Below are 20073 nucleotides of genomic sequence, written 5' to 3' on the forward strand. Positions count from 1 at the left end.
ATAGCGGATCACTTTGATCCGAATACAAGACAGGTGAAGGACATAGATCAAAATGTCATCATGACTCTGGATAGTGTATTTTTCAATAGTGTTTTCAAAGGCTCTCTAGTTGAAGATGTAGCTGACATTTCTCAAGAGAGTGCTCAAGAGTATTATGATAAAAAAGAAGTTAAATGCAAGAAAGTGGTCAACATTGTGTACCTCTCTGCTTCAAGACATTTTCACTACCTCACCATGGCCCAAATCCTTCCATAGGAGTGACTTCAATGAGGAATACAACGACATGTTTACCATGTTGTCAAGAGTGAAGGTGCTAAAAGACTCTCATTACTTTCAAACCTGGATGTGTTACTATATGAATATAATCGGGAAAGGGGCTGCAATAATTGATTGGGGTAAACAGATCAGCAATGCACTCTGTGCTCAATTCAAGGAGGTCAAAGTAACTCTGAAATTCTACATGACCTCATACCTGGTTTATGCAGCTGCTTCAATGAGACAATATCCAGGTTTGTCTACCAAGGGTGATAGAAGATTGGTGCCTGTCTGGGAATATTATGATCAACTTACCATCAAAAATCAAGGCAGTCACTTCAAAAGAGTTAATGATGCCTTCTTTGATGTATGGAAATGCATATTTGATAAGGGCTTGTAGAAGCAGAGATTATCAGACGCTGCTTATAACAGGGTATCTCACTTTGGATGTGTTTTTCTTCAATTTCCTACTTTCACTTACATCTGAATTGGATGTTTCTCAAGTGAGCCTTTTATTCTACCAAGATTTCCTTCTGACAAGATCATTCTTATGGAGTTGTGTAGACAACTAATTTATGTAGATGAAAAACAATCACAAGCACATAAGACTGGGTTGAAGTTACCGGAGTTAATCGGCAGGTACTCAATCCTAACCAACCCTAAAGCCAAGAACATGGAGGAAGAAATGTAATGGAATACTATGTGAAGATTCAAGGCACGAAACAATTTTGACTTTCATGGCATAAAGAAAAAACTCAAGAGGAATTATACCCATGTCTATAGGTTTGAAGATGTTTGGGCAGATTGTTTGAATGAGGAGGATATAAGAAGGATGGATTTCAGCCATCTTACCTTGGAACAAATTGAAAACTTGGATTTAGCAAAGATCCCAATGACCATGGAAGACACAAATGACATAATAGACCCTATCTATTATGAGAAGAATATTGTTGATTCCCCCTTCCTCCTATGCAATGGTCGAAGAAGGAAAGAAAATCTATCACTCAAACGATTGCTCCCATTCTGACAAACACCAATGCATGGTTGATAAAGAATAATCTCAGGATGAAACAGTTTCTTGCCAATTCAGGAGATGACGACAACAGTGATGGCCCAGTCGACAAGATAGCTATAGCTGAGACAAGAACAAAGAGCAAGGCAGATCCACAAGCACTATCTTCAGCTCCAGTGATACAATGTAAGGAGAAAGGTCCCAAGATTAAATTCACGGTTAAAGGTTCCAAGAAGGGTGAGTCATCATCGGCAGTACAAGAAGCAGTGGCAAAAGAACCAGAACAACCACTTGCTAGTGAAGTTGAAAAAGAGAAGGGGATTGAAGAAGGTGAAATTCCTCGCCAAGAGGAAGTACAAGCTGAAGAAACATCACACCCAGCTGGAGTTGATGCCTCGATCACCTCACAGGTAATTGTCCACTCTATTGATTCTGACTTTGATCAAGAGGATGAGGATTTTCAAGATGGGGATCTAGGTATGGGCATGGCACAGTCAGAGGTCGCTCAACAGTTATTCACACTAACCAAATTCTCCAATCTAGATGATATCCCTTCATCTACCATTGAATCTACGATGATGGATTTTAATGAAGCCTTGGAAGAGGCATTTGCACAATAGATTTCAGTAGACTTACCTGTTACTATAGCCACAAAAGGAATTCCACCATTCGTAAGTGTTGAAGTTGCATCCACGGTGCCTTCAACCCTCCCATCAATAACTGAAGAGGTGTCGGCAGCAGCAACTATCACAACATCGATAAGTGTTCCACTAGGTACTTCAACATTGGTGCCATCGATAACACTCATAACGGCTCCAAGATCCAATCAGCCTGCTCCTAAAATTTTAACTAAAAATCAACAAGAAGCTACTACTCCATCGGCCAATCCAGAATTACCCCCTTGGATGGAAGTAGTGGCCCCTAAGAGGAAAAAATAGGTAATTTCTCCAGATGAGTTTGAATTTGAGAGGTTGGTTCCTCCAAAGCCTAAGGGAACAAAGAAGCTAAAGACAGTATCTCGGGTGTTAGTAGACCTGGCTTCTAAGAGAAAGTATGTTGAGGTCATGGTGCCATCGTCAGATAAGGACAAAGGCAATATACGATCTGAGGATTATACCATGTAGATCATAGAGCTTGGGGTGGAAACACATGAGAGTGTTAAATTGGATTCTCAAATAGCCTTTAATTCTTTGTTGAGGAGATTGGACCAAGAGAGGGACAAGAAAAATAAATTTAAGCAGAAGTGTGAACAACTGAATGTTCTTCTAAAGGTCACAGAATCTTCTCAAGAAATTGAGCCCATAGGATCCTCAATGGATGAGTGGATTTCACGGCTAAGGTCAGATGGCTCTCATCTTCTAAGTTCAATAGTGGGACTATTGGCGAATTATGAAGTAATCCAGAGTCAGATGCAAGGACTCAAAACTTCATTATCACAAGAGATTGAGGAAGTTGACAAAAGTACTACCTTTTCGAGCAAAATGGAGGACTTCAGGATAGATGTCCTTGTTGAAAATAAGGTAATTCCCACAACAGAAAAGTACATCCAAATCTTGTCATTATTGTCTCATAAGCAAGAGACAATAAGGTTGATGATTGCAGAACTGGACCGAGAAAAGAAAGAAGGTGATGACGAGATTGATCTCATTTTTGCCAAAGTTGTCGATCTTCCTTGTTACTTATATGATGGCGATTAGAATCTTGTTATTGGCGAAGCTATCACACAATAATTCCTTACCTTAATAGATCACTACACGGGACAAGATTTCTCACTTGATACATTTGATAAGCTATTGGAGATCCAGGTTAGTATTGAAGTCCTTGCATCCATGCTGAAGGACGGGCAAAAGAAATAGGTAAAGATTGAAGATGCAATTTCCCACGTTCAAGTGATCACAAGTTCTACCCCAATGTTGGATGAAACAGAGATGAAAGCCACCTAGCCAAGTTCAAATATTTCCAAAAATCAGGAGAGGAGAAAGATGAATAAAACGTCCCCTTTTTGGCTTTTTCTTTTTAAACAGTTGCATCATTAGATGCTACTAGTTTTCTTCTAGCTGCACGTTTTCCTTTTGTTGTAGTTGTAGTAAAGTGGGATTGTGCTGTTGAATAAGTCAACTGTGCCCACATTTTTCTCCATTCTTTTCCTATTTAAGGAGGACCTCATTTGCAAATATTTGTCTTTTTCATGCTTAGCAAAACTCTGCAGAATTTTTACCTCAACTAAGACTTTGGGCTTTTGTTGTGAAAATTCTATCAAGCAAATAAAGAAAACAATTTTGTTGATCTCAAAATTTGTGTTGTGTCAAGAAAATTGTTTATATGATTTAATGTTCTTATGTCCATTAATTATATATGTTCTTTACTTCTTTGATATTGAGGATATTGTTATGTGGGTTAAAGAGCTCGTGAATCGTGCAAGTAGACTGTGTGCTCCTAGCATATTTGGGAAATCTTATAATAAATTAAGTAATTAGTGGTAGGCTTTGTATTGCTGCAGTTACTTTTAGTTTAAAGAATTAGGAATTCATACTTGAAGACTTTGAGCTGGGAGTTAAATTTCAAACTTTTTGTAATAATCAGTTAGAGTTAAGATTACATATTTGGGTTTATCAAGGGTCTATACATAAATTTAATTTTCTTATATAGGCATTTTTCTCTATATTTTTAGTTTATATGAATAAATTTATTTTTGTTATTTATAATTTTTCAAATTATATAAATAGAGCAATCATATAGAAAAATTATAATTATGTTTTTGGAAGTTGTAATTATAAAGATCAATTTTAAAACATATATTTCTATAATATGAATAGAGGAAATCCTAATTGAATTTATTAGTTCCTAACTCAACTCAAATCTATTTGACTATATAAAGTTTAATATTTTGACATATTTATTTCCTTTCAATATCTAAAAAAACATATATAATTTAAAGTACTTTTCTTTTTTTCGTAATTATTTTATAATTAAATTTAAAAAATTCAAAACAATATAAACCTCTATCTTAAATGATTTTTTTGTCCTCCTCCAAATTCAATCTATTACCAATTCCTAAAACTCCTCTTTAAATATTAAATTTTGTATAATACTTGACTCTTCTCCCACAAAAATTTTCTATGACAACTTATAAATTTCTTTTCTTCTACTTTTTCTTATTTACTATTTTTTCTCGTAGAATTTTTTCTTTTTAAATAATAATTTAAAACTATTAATTCTCATCATGAAAATTGAAAATTTTGTTTGAAATTAAAAATAATTGCATTTTTTTATTCTTTTTAGTTTACAAAAATAGATTTATTCTTTTTAGTTTACAAAAATAGAATGACTTGACATATTTATTTATTCTATGTAAAAATATTCAATGTGATGCACAACCAATTGTAACTTTTATTTATAAAATATTTTTTCTTTAATTTATCAATTATTTCACTCCAAATTTGGTACAATAAATCAATATAAATCCAAAAATACATTCACTATTAATATCATTTTGTAATTAAAATCAAATTATATTTCTTTTTAAAATAAAACTTTAATTTAAAAATTAATAATTTTATTCGTGAGGATCGGGTGGGCAACGAGAGCTATAGTTCTCGGTCCTCGATAGTCGGTAGATTAACTTAGGGAACTATAATTTATCTTTTGAATATTTTTTAATTTATTATAATTATCTAAAATAAAGTTCAAAATAACTTATTTTTCAATAATCTAACACCTTCTCACAAAATCAAATTGAACTAATTAAATCACATACTTTATTAACACTGACATCTTCTAACCTAATTAATGGCATTAATTAATTAATCAAACATAAATAATGATTCATAAAAAAAGGATTGTAACTTCCACCACTACCCATTAGGCCATGAGTAGTGGGTCAACTACCATCATTCACAAAATATTAACATACGAACAACATGCAATTAAACCTCCAACCAAAGTAATGAAAACAAGTTAAAGTAAAATGTAAACACTAACTTTAACCTCGATTTCGGTAACTTCTGGATAAAACCCTAATTTGATAAATTAGTCACTTATAATAGGGAAAAAGAATATTAGCACATCCTTTAATTTAAAATAAATTTAACTTTTTTAAAGATCTATAAGTATTAGAAAATCTTAGAAGTTTTTGTTAGGATTTTGTGGAATATACATTATAAAGGGAGTTAGTACTTGTAATGGTGAAAAAGGGGTGATGAGGAGATCAAGTGGAAAACTTTACCCTCCTCAAGAAAGGAGTGAAAGTTTCACAAAGGATCCTCTTCAACCTCTTTCACACATTACATTTAAAAGAGGGGGGTTGAATTCACTAGATCCAATATTAATGGAAAGAGATTGAATCCTAAGTGAATTGACAGTGAATTTGGAAAGTAAAAGTAACCCCTCTTTTAGAATGGATAGGATGAATTAAGTGAATTGAGACTAAGTGTAAAGATAGCAAAGAAATGATAATAACTTGAGATAGAAATGTGGGATAGAGTTGTGCACTTGGAATTAGTAGTAAAATGCTGAGATGAAACTCCCTTGTAAATTTGAGTGAAAGTTGTCGGGACCGTGTTGAAAGTGTACTTGGTCCTCCGAAAAATCCGCGTGCCGAAAAGGGTTCTTCTGCCTTTGAAAATGAAGCTTAAACCTGCAAATACAGTTGTGCACCTGCAACCTACACACATAAAAGAGAGGAAATGTTGTTGGGATTGGGGGTTTGCCTTTAGGTCAAACCCCGGTTTTGGAATTAACCAAATGATGAAAAGTACTTGCAAGTAAATGAAAGTAAATGGCTGAAGTACAATTCGCCTAAAGAGAGGATGCAATTGAAATGGTGATAGAGTTTTTTGAAAGGATATATGAAGTTGAATGCTTTGAATGTTGATAGGGATTTCCTCTTCAATGGTTGAATCCTTGACTTGAATACAACACCTAGCCTTGAAAGGAGACTTGAGATGCTCAATGCTTGAATGCTTGATTTCACTTCTTGAACTTATTGAACTCATTCACTTATCGAACTTATGCAAATGAGAGGGGAAAATGCATCTTATATACTTGCCAATTAGGGTTTGTAACTGATTTTCCGTCTTAGGCCGACATAGAAAACCTTTTCCTACTTCTCATTGACAAGCCCAATGCGGGACTTAAGTGGAGGGGGCCCAAAATAGGGCAAGGACAAGGGCGCCATGCCCCCTTCCTGCCCTAATTTAGGATAGGACGTGCAGGAGGGAAGTGCAGGATGCAAGGAAATGCATGTTTCGGGAGGTGCGAGCATGTCTCGGATCTCCAATCAGGCTTAGGGATTCGTTTCACCAATGTGAAGACCCAAATGCGATCGAAAATTACAGGGTCACAATTTTATGATGCTACAGTACTTTATAAATATAATTTGAAATTAAATTAGCTTTAATGTGAAAATGCATTATTAAAAGTTAGTATTCAATGGATCTTTTATGCTTATTCACGATTTCAAGTTAAATTTTGAGGTAGATTGTAAATTCAATTCTAATATATGCTTACTAACGAATATTTTTTTCAATATATTTCTTGTAGTTATTAATACTAACAAAATGTATTATTTAGTGATTAAACTAATACCCATGGGTTGTAGATGCAAGTCATAGTCCAAAATATTATTTAATTTCCTCATTTAGAGGAAAAGGATCATATCAATTATGTGTCACATACCTATATTCAATGTCCAAAAATTGGATGAAATGTTGGTTTCAATTCCATTAAGAGGCATGGTGTCCATATGCAAGAAGGAACACAAGCCACAAAATAATTAATTTTGACTAATCTATGTTTGGTGTGGCATGTTTAATAAAGACATGATCATCCATCAAAGCACGTAGGATAGTAGAAACTCATCAAGAAAAAAGGATAGCACCAATAGACACACCACATGAAGGTATAGGACTTCACAACCTTCACCACCATTTCTTCAACCTCTACCATAATGAGAGCTTGTACCATAACGAGATCTTTTGAACAAGTTATTGATTCTCATCAAAGAGTAAAGAGATAGAAAACAAAGATTCATAAAGAGAACATGCAATGGAGGAGTTCCAAAGTAGAATGTGTGGGAGAGGTGAAGAGGAAGGAACCAATGCTAAATGTTTAAGTAAGGAAGGATGTAAAATATGGAAGCAAAGGATGAGGCATATAGAGAGGAGGATAAATTTGAGAGAATTGAAGGGAGAAAGAACATATAAACATTCAAAAACAATTGAGAAGAGAAGAATGCCCCAGTTCACAACCTTTGATAGAATCCTCCCTTCCTATTATGAAATGGGAGCTTTTGAAAGGACATTGGCATTCCTCAAAGCATAAATGAGAATGGATTTTCATAAAAAAGGGTGTGTAGGTGGAGAAGGAGAGAAGTTGAAGGAGTTCATTGTAATTTCCCTTGTTGATATGTATGTAAAAAGCAGAAATCAAAGTATAAAGTGGCAATGGAAGAAACATCACAACAATAGAGGCATTAAGAGAAAGGACAACATATTTCAATGCATGATTGAGGAATATATTCATTTCTATCCCAAAATATAAGTACAAAAATCTTTAAAATAGTATTTGGTTTACAACATCTATTCTTTTGACTATCATGTAAGGATTTTTATGATGTATAAGGAAGATTATGGTAAGAATAATAAATGACAACTAAAGTAATATTTTTTACTTATGTCATTTGTCATGATCTTTAGGACTTGTCATTCACTAAGTTTTGTTGCTATTTGATTTTAATAGTGAGTGCTAAAATTTGCATTTGTATCAGGAGTGGGAAGTTGAATAATAGAAACATTTCCCACTAGTTGTAAAATATGTAGAATGCAGAAGTGCTTGTGATTATTTTTCTTATGGGAATGATTTACTAATGCTACTCGTTCTAGCAATGACCAACCAACTTGAAAGCAATTTTATTAGACCTATTAATTGGTAGGATATCTTTATGATTTTCCTTCACATAATAAATTATGAAATATTTTCACTTGCACCTAGATGCACACAACTTATGAACTAAATTGTATTGCAATGGCAATAAACATAATACGTTCCTTCAATGTCATTTTATCCTCATTTCTTAATACAATAATAAGACATGTTATATAACTCTTGAATGGTATTTGGGTATTGGGGTAAAGGCTTTATATGATTAAAAAATATATATTGATCCCTTGAGTATATAATAACTTCAATATTGAATCTATTATGTGAATTTCAAATGAAAGTGCTTTCCTATAGGTTTTCTAAATTAGGAATGAGGTTGACCTCCCTATAACGTCCCAGATTCCCAAGTAAAATACATTTTTTCTATATTATTCAAAAACTTAAAAAACATAAAAAAAAATTATGTGAAATTATAATTTCAAATCCCTTATGAGAAATTATTTTTAAAAGAAATTAGAACACCCATAAAGCTAAGCAATTCTTACACCAAACAATGCACTCAAATTGATCAAACTTTCACATAAAAATCCAAAGACTTCTCCAATTGATAACTATGACTAAATACATGAAATATGATTCTACAAAAACAAAATCAAACAAGAACAATAGAAAAAATGTCTTAAGATTAATCAAATAAAATTGCTACTCAAACTACAACACAAAAAATTATTCATTGAAATGCTTTGAAATAAAATTCCACCACATATTGGACTGATCTTAAACTCATTTCTACAAAATAAACCACCCTTATATATTATCTAACCTCACTCAAAAAAAAAATACAAAAATATTAAAAACAACACCATACAATATTTCAACAACTATGCATCCCAACTATCACTAAAACCCTACAAGCAAACTACTAGAAACTACCAAAATACCCTAAAACCTTCAACTTTAATGCAATCCCTAAATGAAATTTCCCTCTATAAAAATAATTTTGTCATCCCCTTCCATCTAAAACTCATTGATTTTCATTCACAAGCTACAATCTCCAATAGACATACATTGAAGAAAACATAAGCGCAAAGCTCTATGAGAGAAGTATCAAAGATGCAATAGTTCCCCAAATGGACAACTTTTGATTTTTGTATGCAATAGACCTAAAATGGGCACCCAACTCCCATGCCTTTCTCTAGAATATTATACAAACTAGTTGTGAAGAATAGATTATGATAACTAGATCACAACTCTATCATAGTCATCAATTCATTTTATTAAAACTATGGGGTCAATGTTAAATTGATAAAATAATAACAAAATATTATTTCCATATTTCCATGTACCACTTGTGCTGGTAATCAATTTATATAATATGTAATTTTCAATAAATGTGAATTAATTCTAAACAAAAATAAATATTCAATATTTATATTTTTTTTAGTTGCTTCAATTAACCCATTAGAAAAAGGGATGAATTAATATCTGTCCTAAACTTACTATTTTGGAAAGGGGACATGATAGTTCTTCCCTCCCAAATATTTCCTATCCTCACAGTTTACATCAAATATGTTTATTATTTTGTAGTTTTTCACAAAGAAATCAACTATCACATGGGATAGTAGAATCTACAAGTGCATATAATAACTTTAATAAAACACCACTATATATAAAAATGGTTGATTGTAGGTACAATTCAAGTAGCAAAATGGTCTCTTTGTCTACTTTTATATTTTTAACAAGAATCTTTGAGAGTGAGGATATTATTTCAAAATTGATTAAAAAAATCCTTTACTCATTTTCATGTTTTTAGTAAATTCTACAAATTCAATTATATTTTTTATTAAAATGTTTATTTTTTTAGTAAAAAATTAATTTACAAAATAAAAAATAATAATAATTTAAACAAACTATTTATATAAAAATATTAAAATAATAATAATAATAAATAATTTTGATAGTTTATCACTCTTATTTCAAAATTGATTAAAAAAATCCTTTACTCATTTTCATGTTTTTAGTAAATTCTACAAATTCAATTATATTTTTTTATTAAAATGTTTATTTTTTTTAGTAAAAAACTAATTTACAAAATAAAAAATAATAATAATTTAAACAAACTATTTATATAAAAATATTAAAATAATAATAATAATAAATAATTTTGATAGTTTAGAATTTTGTCTTGATAGTTTGAACTTCACCCTATAGAGGTTTTTAAATGTGAATTCTACAAGCTTTTTTAATGTTGCTTTTTTTAATTTTATATATTAAAAATGATATAATAATATTACTCATTTATATCATGGCTACCTTATACTTCTAAATTAATAAGATAAGAAAATTAAAGAAGGGAAATATGACTTACATTTATCATTTACTTTTTAAGATATGTGTTCTTTTAATTTGTTTATGTTGTTTTGCTTATCTTTTTATGATAGTATGTGTTTTTATTACAATTAGAAATAAGTATTTTTATTGTTTTTCAATTTTTTTTAGTTTTACTAAAATATACATGTAACATTTTTTAGTTATAATTATAATCACATTTAAGATTAAACTCCAACTAAATACAAAATTAGAAAAAACAAATAACATCTTTTTACTTTATTCTATTAGATGTAGGTTTTTCAAAACAAATTAAAAATCATAATAAAATACATGTTGATGATGATCTAGTGTGATTTTTAAATTATCTCCTTACAATTTCTTTTTATATTACATTAAATCTGAAAATTGTAGGTCTGGAGAATGTGCACCAAAGAATCCACCTGCTCCAAATTTTGATTATGAACACATTTGTGGAAGGCCATTAGGACTGCGCTTTGATAAACATGGAACACTCTTCATTGCAGATGCCTACTTTGGTCTCCTTACTGTTGCTCCTCATGGTGGCCTTGCCCAACCTCTTGTAACCCAGGTGGAGGATACTAATTTAACTTTTACCAATGATTTGGACTTTGATACACAAGGTTTTATCTACTTTACTGATAGCAGTTCCAAACACCAAAGAAGGTAAGTTTTCTGTCAAGGATCATTGTAAACATATGATTTTCACAATCTATAATATTGTTATAATTTCTAATTGACATATATGTAATTTTTCACAATGGATCATTGCTGCTGAACTTGAAACTCTGAAATGGCAAACCTATGGTCCATTGATCTTACAGTGTGGAAATTTTCTGCTGATTTTATGTTATTCTGTGGTTTTTATAGGAATTTTCTGCTGATGTTCATAGAGGGTGATAACACTGGCAGACTGATTCGCTATGACCCAAAGACAGGGGCCACAACAGTTGTGCTCAGAGGCCTTCAATTTCCCAATGGAGTAGCTGTAAGCAAAGATGGCACATTCTTGCTTATATCTGAGACCATTACATGCAGGTATTCTATTGCCCAATTGATCCTGTTCTACTTCTAATACAATGTGTGAGGAATAAAGCATGGGTAATAATTCTGATAAAGATGCTAAAGATTTTGGCTTATGAAATTTTGAAATATTGAGACGAGGTTTTTTCTTATTTGTTATATATGTTCTGATTAATAAAAGTAGGGATTTTGAAAGGATCTTGATTTCCGTAAAGAAGGATGGATCAATTAGCATTACAGAACAACAAGGGACAATCGAAAGAAACAGCTAATGAACAGTAAAAATTACGAAATTTACGAACAACTAACTCAAAGTCAGGGTGGTTTAAAACCAAATTGCTCCAAAGATTTTTGTTTCATAGTACACGAGTTAACCATCTCTCTTGTCACAGTCGATAGGGGCTTTCCCTCTATTTTCAACCTTTTGAACAGCCTTGTTGTTGCAACAATCTTCAGCAACTTGATTCTTTTTTCTCCAAACAGGCTGCCATTTCTTGTGCCTGGGCAGCTAGCACTAGAGTGACCCACATTACAACAACAATGACAAACAATAGAAGAGTCTTCAAAAACAATCGGCTGCACCCAAACTCCATACTTGAAGGAAAGAGTCATCTGAGAAGGGAGCTCCTTGTTTTTCTCCACAAGCACACAAAAAACGAACAAAGATCAAACACTTCTTAATTTTCTTATATATGTTTTCAATACAACTCAGTTACATAAAAAGATAATAGATTATGATTAAAAAAAAGGCAGTTGGTACAAAGACATACCTTCAGAATTTAAACTGAACATGATCCAAAATAAAGATGAGAAACAAAAGGGCCATGCCCACATGATACTAAATAGCTAAAGCAATCTCAGCAGAAAGACCCAAAAGAGATTTCTTCCTTTTCTTTTTTTTTTTTTTTTTTTTTAATGGTAAGTGCTATCAGCTGTGGGGATAGTGCCCTATATTACTATAGAAATTGAGTACAAAAGTATAACACCAACAAAAACCCTTCTCCAAGGGAAGCCGGAGCTTAGGAACAATACATTCTATGTCTAAAAAGAGATTAATTCTACATGCCAACCTAGTCTTTCCTACCAACAAACACAACTTCTAAATCTAGCTTTGTCTGATAAAGCGAAGGATGACCAATACTGCCTCCCCAATGCTGAGGAGATTATCGGTAGATCCCTCGGAGAGCCACCAATCCTCCGATTCCAGCAGCATCCTGAAGCTATCGAGGTTGTCGTTCATCACTCCTGCTTTGAACTTGTGCCATGCCTCTCTTGCGAACCGAGCTATCCTTCTCTGGTCATCTCCGTGAGCCTCCTCTGCAGGATCCACATCACCCTCTTCGAGCTCTGATTCTGTCATGTCTGTCACACCCTCTTCTTTTGCCTCATCAACATCCTCTCCCGCCTCGCTCTCATTTACTGATCCTTCGGCACCTTCTTCTTTTGAATGGCTATTCTCCAACGAGTCCTCTGAATCTGAAGCAAAAGAAGAACTCTCAACAGGCTCGAAATACAGCCTTAAGATACTCTCCCTAGTTCCTTCCCTAAGCTCGAAGATGGCGTCCGCTACAACATGTATGTTGACTGGGTTGACAAAACCCTGCATCAGGCCGACACCTTCCACCCGCGACTCTAGGATGTCTACAATGGGAGTAATTACTGCTCCATATACTAGCCCATCACACCAATGCCGCTCCAAGCTCAAAGAACAGTCCACCAAGGAGATGATTGCCCCGCAGATTTCTTCCTCCAGGATGAACAGATTGAGACATTGACGCTCCAAACTGTGCCCACAATTAACGTAGCTCAGTCCTACAAACAGCGGCATTTTCACAAAACTTGTGGCTGGTTCCCTTGTTTCCCTCCATTTAAAACCAATGGAACCTTCCGGATCTTATTGCCCAATCGAGCATGTGAACTCCACCTTCTGATCTTTAGCCTACAACTTCTGGATTTCTGCCAAGAAATTGGATATTTTGTACCCTTCACCGCCACTTTCTGAAAGTTGAGATCCATGAGGAGTCCTTAGAGCCAACGCTTTACGTTCTGGTCATATCACCTTGCCACCTATGCTTCAGCTCGTGTAAGGCTATCATGAACCAAATCTATCCAATCCCCGTACGCTGCCATTCTGGTCTCTCACTCAAAATAGTGTTCAGTACCACTGGATCAGCATCCTCATTACCGAAAATAATTGTACCATTATTCTTCTCAATTCCCATGTTGGCCAGGAGGTCTACCACTTTACTCCCTTCTCTATATGTGTGTTTGAATTCAAATGAGTTGATGGATTCTAGAGCTTTGTTGATATGAGGTATCCACTTGCCAAGTTTCCAATTCGGGAAGTTTGATTTGGTAACCCCATTGATTATAATTTGTGAGTCTCCTTCGAAACATATTTTGTCCAGCCCTCTTTGTACACATAAATCCAGTCCTACCGCCAATGCCCTGATTTCTGCTTCATTGTTTGTGGCTAGTCCTAAGTTCCCATATAGCCCTCCTAGTAATATCCCCGAGGAATTTCTGATGACCGCTCCAATTCCTACTGGTTCCAAAAGAGATTTCTTCTTATTTATCATATATAGGTTTTTTTTTATGCTTGACTGAATTATATAAATATGGAAATCTTCACCTTTCAATTGATGACAACATGTTGAGTAAGTATAATCTTGGACTTGTTTATCTTTAGCCATGCGTGACATATTTTATGGTTTACTATGACTCTTTTAAACTCTGTTAATATGGGTAGAAATTTTGAAGTTTTTGATAGAGGAAAGTTTTAGGAGGCTGTGATTCTGCTGTTTCTCTGCTAACAGTTGCTCGTCTGCTGTTAATGTGACTATATCTGGATCAGCCCCCTTGTTTTGGCTGCTTTTAATATCAAAAACCTGTTGAGTAAGTATTTATTTGTATCAGAAATCTCCTTTAACCAAGCTGCCATGCTAGGGAATCATTTGTCCTATATTTTTCAATTTTCATGTTCAAAAATTTGATCAAGCTGTATACTAAACCACAATGCATTCCCCTATCTTTTTAATTGTTAGAAAAACTTCTTAACATTGCAATTGTTTGCAGATTGCTCAGATATTGGCTGAAGGGACCCAAAATGGGTACAGTGGAAGTGTTTGCTTCACTTCCTGGCTATCCTGACAATGTTCGCCTGAGTGAAAATGGAGACTTTTGGGTTGCTATTCATGGATTACCAAATCCATTTCTGAAAATACCAGTGAGTATAAGAAGATTAGTCCTAAGGCTTCCTCTTCCCCTAACTAAAATATTCAGCAAAATGTCTGCAAAGAGGGGAAGGGGCATGATTATAAGATATGGCATCGATGGACAAATGTTGGAAGTTCTAGAAGATAAAAAAGGTTTAGTTGTGAAATCAGTGAGTGAGGTTGAGGAAAAGGATGGCATCCTTTGGTTGGGCTCTGTTCTTCTCCCACATATTGTTGTTTATAATAACAGTCACCAGGTTTCTTGTGACATGTAATGAAGTTATTTATCTATTAGTCTCTGTTTTAGAAGGGTGATGCAAATTGTTTCAATTAAAACAAAAAGCAGAGCAAAAACAGAACAGCAAAACTATTCAATTCTATTCATCAATAGATGTACATATTTATACAAATAAAAAATTCAATAAGTTTTCTATAGATCTGTAAATTACATTGAACAATGAATTAAAACTATTGCTAATGAACTATTTTGATCGATAGTTAAGTGATGGTGTAATTAAGACTCTTAGACACGTTTATTTTGAACATATATTCCAACAGTTTCATGATTATTAATTTTTTACATACAGGTTATTTTGTTTCATGATTATTAAGTCTTTCCAGACCACCAGTTACCAAATAATCTGTCTGTAAAAGATTTAATAATCATGAAACAATTTACCAGCAAAAACTAGCAACCATTTATCATTTATTTACCATAAACCTGCTACTGATAAATTGTTTGGCGGTTATTAAATCTTTGCAGACAGATTATTTTGTTTCATGATTATTGAATCTTTATAAGCAAGTTAACAAATGATCTGTGTGTAAAAACTTAATTTGAAAATTTGAAATTTGAAGTTGAGGATGAGGAAACAGCGGGCACGAACGGCATTTCTGCATAACCAGTGAGCAACAACGAACTCACTAGTCAGATCTAATGGCTTTATCATGCCTGACGTACACAGAAATCCATAGTTTTCTGTGGAGTAGAGCCCACCCGTCCCACCTGTCTTGATAGAGTTGCAATATTTATCCATTAGCTAAAGATTCTGAATATATATATAGTCACAAGTTAAAAGGAGTGGATCCAGAGAAATCAGAGAAACCAGAGATTCCATAGGACCCATAGAAATCAGAGGTTTCAGAGTAACATCAGTTTTAAGAGGAGTGATTAGAAATGGAAATGGGCAGACTTTCCTTCGCATTCGACATGGCTAGGCTCCTCTTTCAATCGTAGCTCTAGCGGTCCTTGGCGAGCAAACGAGCAAAATCTTTTGAAAAACAAGAAGACTAAAGAACAAAACTACAACAGTTTGAAATGGCAAAATCATGGAAAACCTCGAAATGTTGGTTTTTCTCACCACCCATGATCCTTCCCTTCCCAGAATGATGCTTCTTCAAAGTATCCTAGCTTAGATTCTTGTGCAAGCAAAGTGGCAACAGGTCCAAATAGCATTCCTCTTCAAACTAGGAAGTCCAACTTTGCTCCATCTAAAGAGGCCCTTCCCTTCCAAAAACCGGCTCATTCTCAGCGCCTTCACTCCCACTTCAGCCCCCAAGAGTACCGCCAAGTTACAGGGATCATGGGGTTTTGGGTTTCATAAATCCCTTCCCTCCTTGGCAAGTCCCTCCTTTCGATCACAAGCTCCAAAAATGGAATAGGAAAGGCATGGGGAGTAATTTTTTTGTCCTTCCTTCAGATTCTCTAAACCCAACAATTGCCCGCCTTAAGGAGAATGCCCTTTTTACTCAATGGTGCGGCTGCCGAGGGGATAGCCAAGAAATTATGTCTTGGTGGACCTCATCTTTCCCAGGAATGATCTCAATCAGACCATTGCAAAATGATTTTTTTTCTTTTTAGAGTGTGTGGATTCTACGCTGAAAGATGCCATCATCAATGGCAGCCCTCTTTTTTTTCAAGGTTTGACCTTCCATTTTCTAGACTGGAAACTAGACTTCGACCTGATGAATCACAGATTTCAGAAATCTCTAGTATGGCTTTCTCTAGTTGGTCTTCCATCTGAGTTTTGGTGTGTGGAGGCCCTTCTGAAGATAGGAGATGCTTTAGGATCTCTAGTGGGCATTGAGGAAGACTTCTTGAATGGACTCAAGGGGGATGTGGCTAACATCTATGTGGAGATAGATTTAAAACAAGGCTTTTATAACGAATTAGAGATAATCTCAGAGGTGGGTAGATGGAAGCAGAAAGTTCAGAGATTGGGAAATGAGACTCTTGGTAAATGCATTCTTCAAAATCAAATTATTCGTAATTGCTTTATGGCTACAGCTAGAGGTGCAATCTCTCCCCTTCAAGCAGTTGTTGTTCCAAAAAATAATGAAATGAATCCTCATAGGGAGATCAAGGAATTGGTGTCTTCAACAGAACCGCCTATTTTAGAAGTTGTTCTAATAAATGATGAAATGAACCTTCAGATGGAGAACAAGGGATTGGCATCTCCAACAGATGCACCTGTTCCTACAGCCTCATGCCATATTCAAACTCCAAGGCCCTCTCAGCTCTTAGATGATATGATTGCAAACCTGAAATCACAATCTCTTCCAGGTTCAGGTTCTCCCTCTTCTCCCCTCCATCCTCCATCCTTTCCCCCGCTCATCTTGTCCCTGATAGTTAAGATCCAATCCAACAAGACTGTTAGGAGTCTGTTTGGTCAAAAGAAAACCCCTTCTTTGATTAGGGGTGCCTTCAATATATTCTCTCAGAATCCCAAAAAGGTTTCAAAAAGAAAGAACAAAGTTAGGGGAAAGCAAGCAAGGAGTGCTCCATCTTTAATAGAATCAAGCAAAGGTGAACTTATGCCTCTAGCTAACATTTTATAGGAGGAGGATGTTATTTCTAAAGACATTAAAGCCGACATGGAGGTTGAAGATGATCTCTATCTCTCAGATGGAAAGGCGTCCCCAGTTAAAGTCCAATCCAATTCACTTCTTAGCCCTCTTCCTTCCCCCTTGGAGATCCCCTCAAAGGATATTTCTGACTCGGCATCCCCATTAAATGATCTTTTGTCATCAAAACATTGTTTCTATCTTTCGGTTGAACTCCCTTATCCTCTCATGTTGTCGCCTTCATTGATACCACATGATTTGGATATGCCCATGGATCAAAAGACTCAGAGACTTCTTCAAGATTATATGATTGATGACGAGGATTTGGATTTGGTCTTGGACACTCCCTTAGTGGTAATGTATTCGAAGATCAAGGAGAAAAGAAAACTGGGTCTGAACCAGTTCTTAGAAGGAAAGGGGAAACCTGATTTCGGATCCTCCCCTCCCAAGAAGGGCCGAAGATCTTTGATTGAAGCAAGATCTCAAGAAGGGGCAGCGAAGAACCAATCCAAAATCACACCTTTGGAAAGTAGGGAAGGGAAACTCCCTTCCTGAACAACAATGAAAATCATGTCTTGGAATGTTAGGGGTCTCAACGCCCCTAACAAACAGAGGGTGATCAAGAGAAAGATTCTTTTGGTCAGTGCAGATGTTACCCTCCTTCAAGAAACTAAGTTAGATTGCTAGCAAGTTGTTTCCTTTGGTTTGGGAATTAGCTCCCTCTTTCAAGCATCTCTTCAATCAACAGTTGCTTCAGAAGAGGCCTCTGGGGGACTAATGATAATCTGGAAGCCTTCTCAAGTTCATGTGGAAGGTGTTGCTTCTAACAGAAATTGGTTGCTAGTAAAGATCACTCACCTTCAAACAAATTCTTCATTTTTTATCATCAACACTTATGGACCAATGTCTCTCAAAACAGGCAGCTCCTCTAGCTATCCCTTGATGAGGTCATATCCCAACTTTCAGATCAACAGCTCATCATAGGAGGTGATTTCAATGCTATCAGGTATGCACCAAACAAAAGGGGTGGCATTATCAGGTTAGGCAGATCTCAACAAGATTTTAATGATTGGATAGATAGGAATGGGTTGTTAGAAATTGACTTAGGGGATTCCTTTACATGGACAAACAGGAGAATAGGTTTTAGTAATATCTCAGAGAAAATTGATAGATTTTTCTGGTTGGGGGATCTCAAATCTTTTCCCTTCTTCTTTGAGTGTTCAGTTCTAGCCTACTCAAGATTTGACCATTTCCCCATTATGCTTTCCCTTCAAGGTGTCCTTGATACCTCCAAATCTCCTTTTAGATTTGAGAACATGTGGATGAAAGATCCAAATTTTCTAACTTTGATAGAAGACTGGTGGAAAGAAGAATTATTTGAAGGCTCCAAACTTTATTGTTTTATTTCAAAGTTAAAATATGTAAAACAGAAGTTGTTGCAATGGAATTCTCAACATTTTAGAAACATCTTTTCCTCCAAAAAATCTTTAGAAGAGAGGTTGGCTGTTCTAAATACTAAAATTATTTCTGAGGGCATGGATCAAGACTCCATTGAACAAGAAAAGAGTTTGCTCGTGGATAATGAGGATATCCTATCTAAAGTAGAATTTTTTTGGAAGCAAAAGTCTAGAGAGAATTGGCTCCGGATGGGTGACAAGAATATTAAGTTCTTCCATAATATGACAAAGATTCATAGGAGCAAGAATAGGATTTCAAAACTGGATTTGAGTCAGAACCAAACTATAGAAGATCCTGAAGAGATTAAGAGAGAAATAATTTCATATTACTCTACTCTACTAAACAATGCAGAAGGTTCTCACCTTATAGAGCAGGGAAAGTTATTGGCCTTGATTCCAAAGATCATCTTAGATGAGCAAAATCGGAAATGAAATGAGAAATTTTCACTGGAAGAAGTAACTCAAGCTCTTAACCAACTTCCTTCTGGAAAGGCTCCTAGCCCAGATGGATTCCCTACTGACTTCTTCAAGAAATGCTCACATATTTTGGGACAAGATCTTGCTGAGGCTTAGAGTTTGCAAGAAGATCAGGCAACTTGCTCAAAGAAATCAACAATATGTTTATAGCCCTTATTCCAAAAAAGGAAAAAGCTTCTAAACTAGGGGACTTCAGGCCTATCTCACTCTGCAACACAGTTTACAAAATCCTCTCAAAAGTTATGACAAACAGAATGAAACTTTCATATGGATTGTATTATATCAAATGACAAACTAGATTCATCCCTGCCGCTCGATTCTCGATGATTTCATTGTGGCCCAAGAAGCTACCCACACTCTTCAAAATACGAAGAGACCAAATATGATAATCAAATTATATATTTCTAAAGCTTATGATAATGTGGATTGGCGGTTCTTATGCAAAATAATGCACGCTTTTGGTTTTGACAAAAAATGGATTAACTAGGTTTTTGAATGCATTTCTAAGCCCAAATTTTCAATCTTGATAAATGGGAAGCTAACAGATTTCTTCTCCTCTTCA

General features: G+C 34.8%; 1 protein-coding gene across 3 annotated transcripts in view; it reads left to right on the forward strand.

Annotated features, from left to right (window-relative positions):
* The window catches only part of LOC131073029 (protein STRICTOSIDINE SYNTHASE-LIKE 10), a 34331-nt gene extending 19196 nt beyond the window's left edge, over positions 1–15135 (forward strand). For 2 of the 3 annotated variants that reach the window (XM_058009377.2, XM_058009376.2), the window contains exons 2-4: positions 10889–11161; positions 11366–11533; positions 14594–15135. In XM_058009377.2, the coding sequence (XP_057865360.2) occupies positions 10889–11161; positions 11366–11533; positions 14594–15008 (856 nt within the window). In that variant the 3' untranslated portion in view covers positions 15009–15135. Of the gene's footprint in view, positions 1–10888; positions 11162–11365; positions 11534–14372; positions 14414–14593 lie in introns of all 3 variants that reach the window. The other variant, XM_059207479.1, reaches the window with a different exon arrangement.
* The last annotated feature ends 4938 nt before the right edge of the window (positions 15136–20073 follow it).

The sequence above is a fragment of the Cryptomeria japonica genome, chromosome 6 (assembly GCF_030272615.1).
Source record: "Cryptomeria japonica chromosome 6, Sugi_1.0, whole genome shotgun sequence".
Taxonomy (NCBI): Eukaryota; Viridiplantae; Streptophyta; class Pinopsida; order Cupressales; family Cupressaceae; genus Cryptomeria; species Cryptomeria japonica.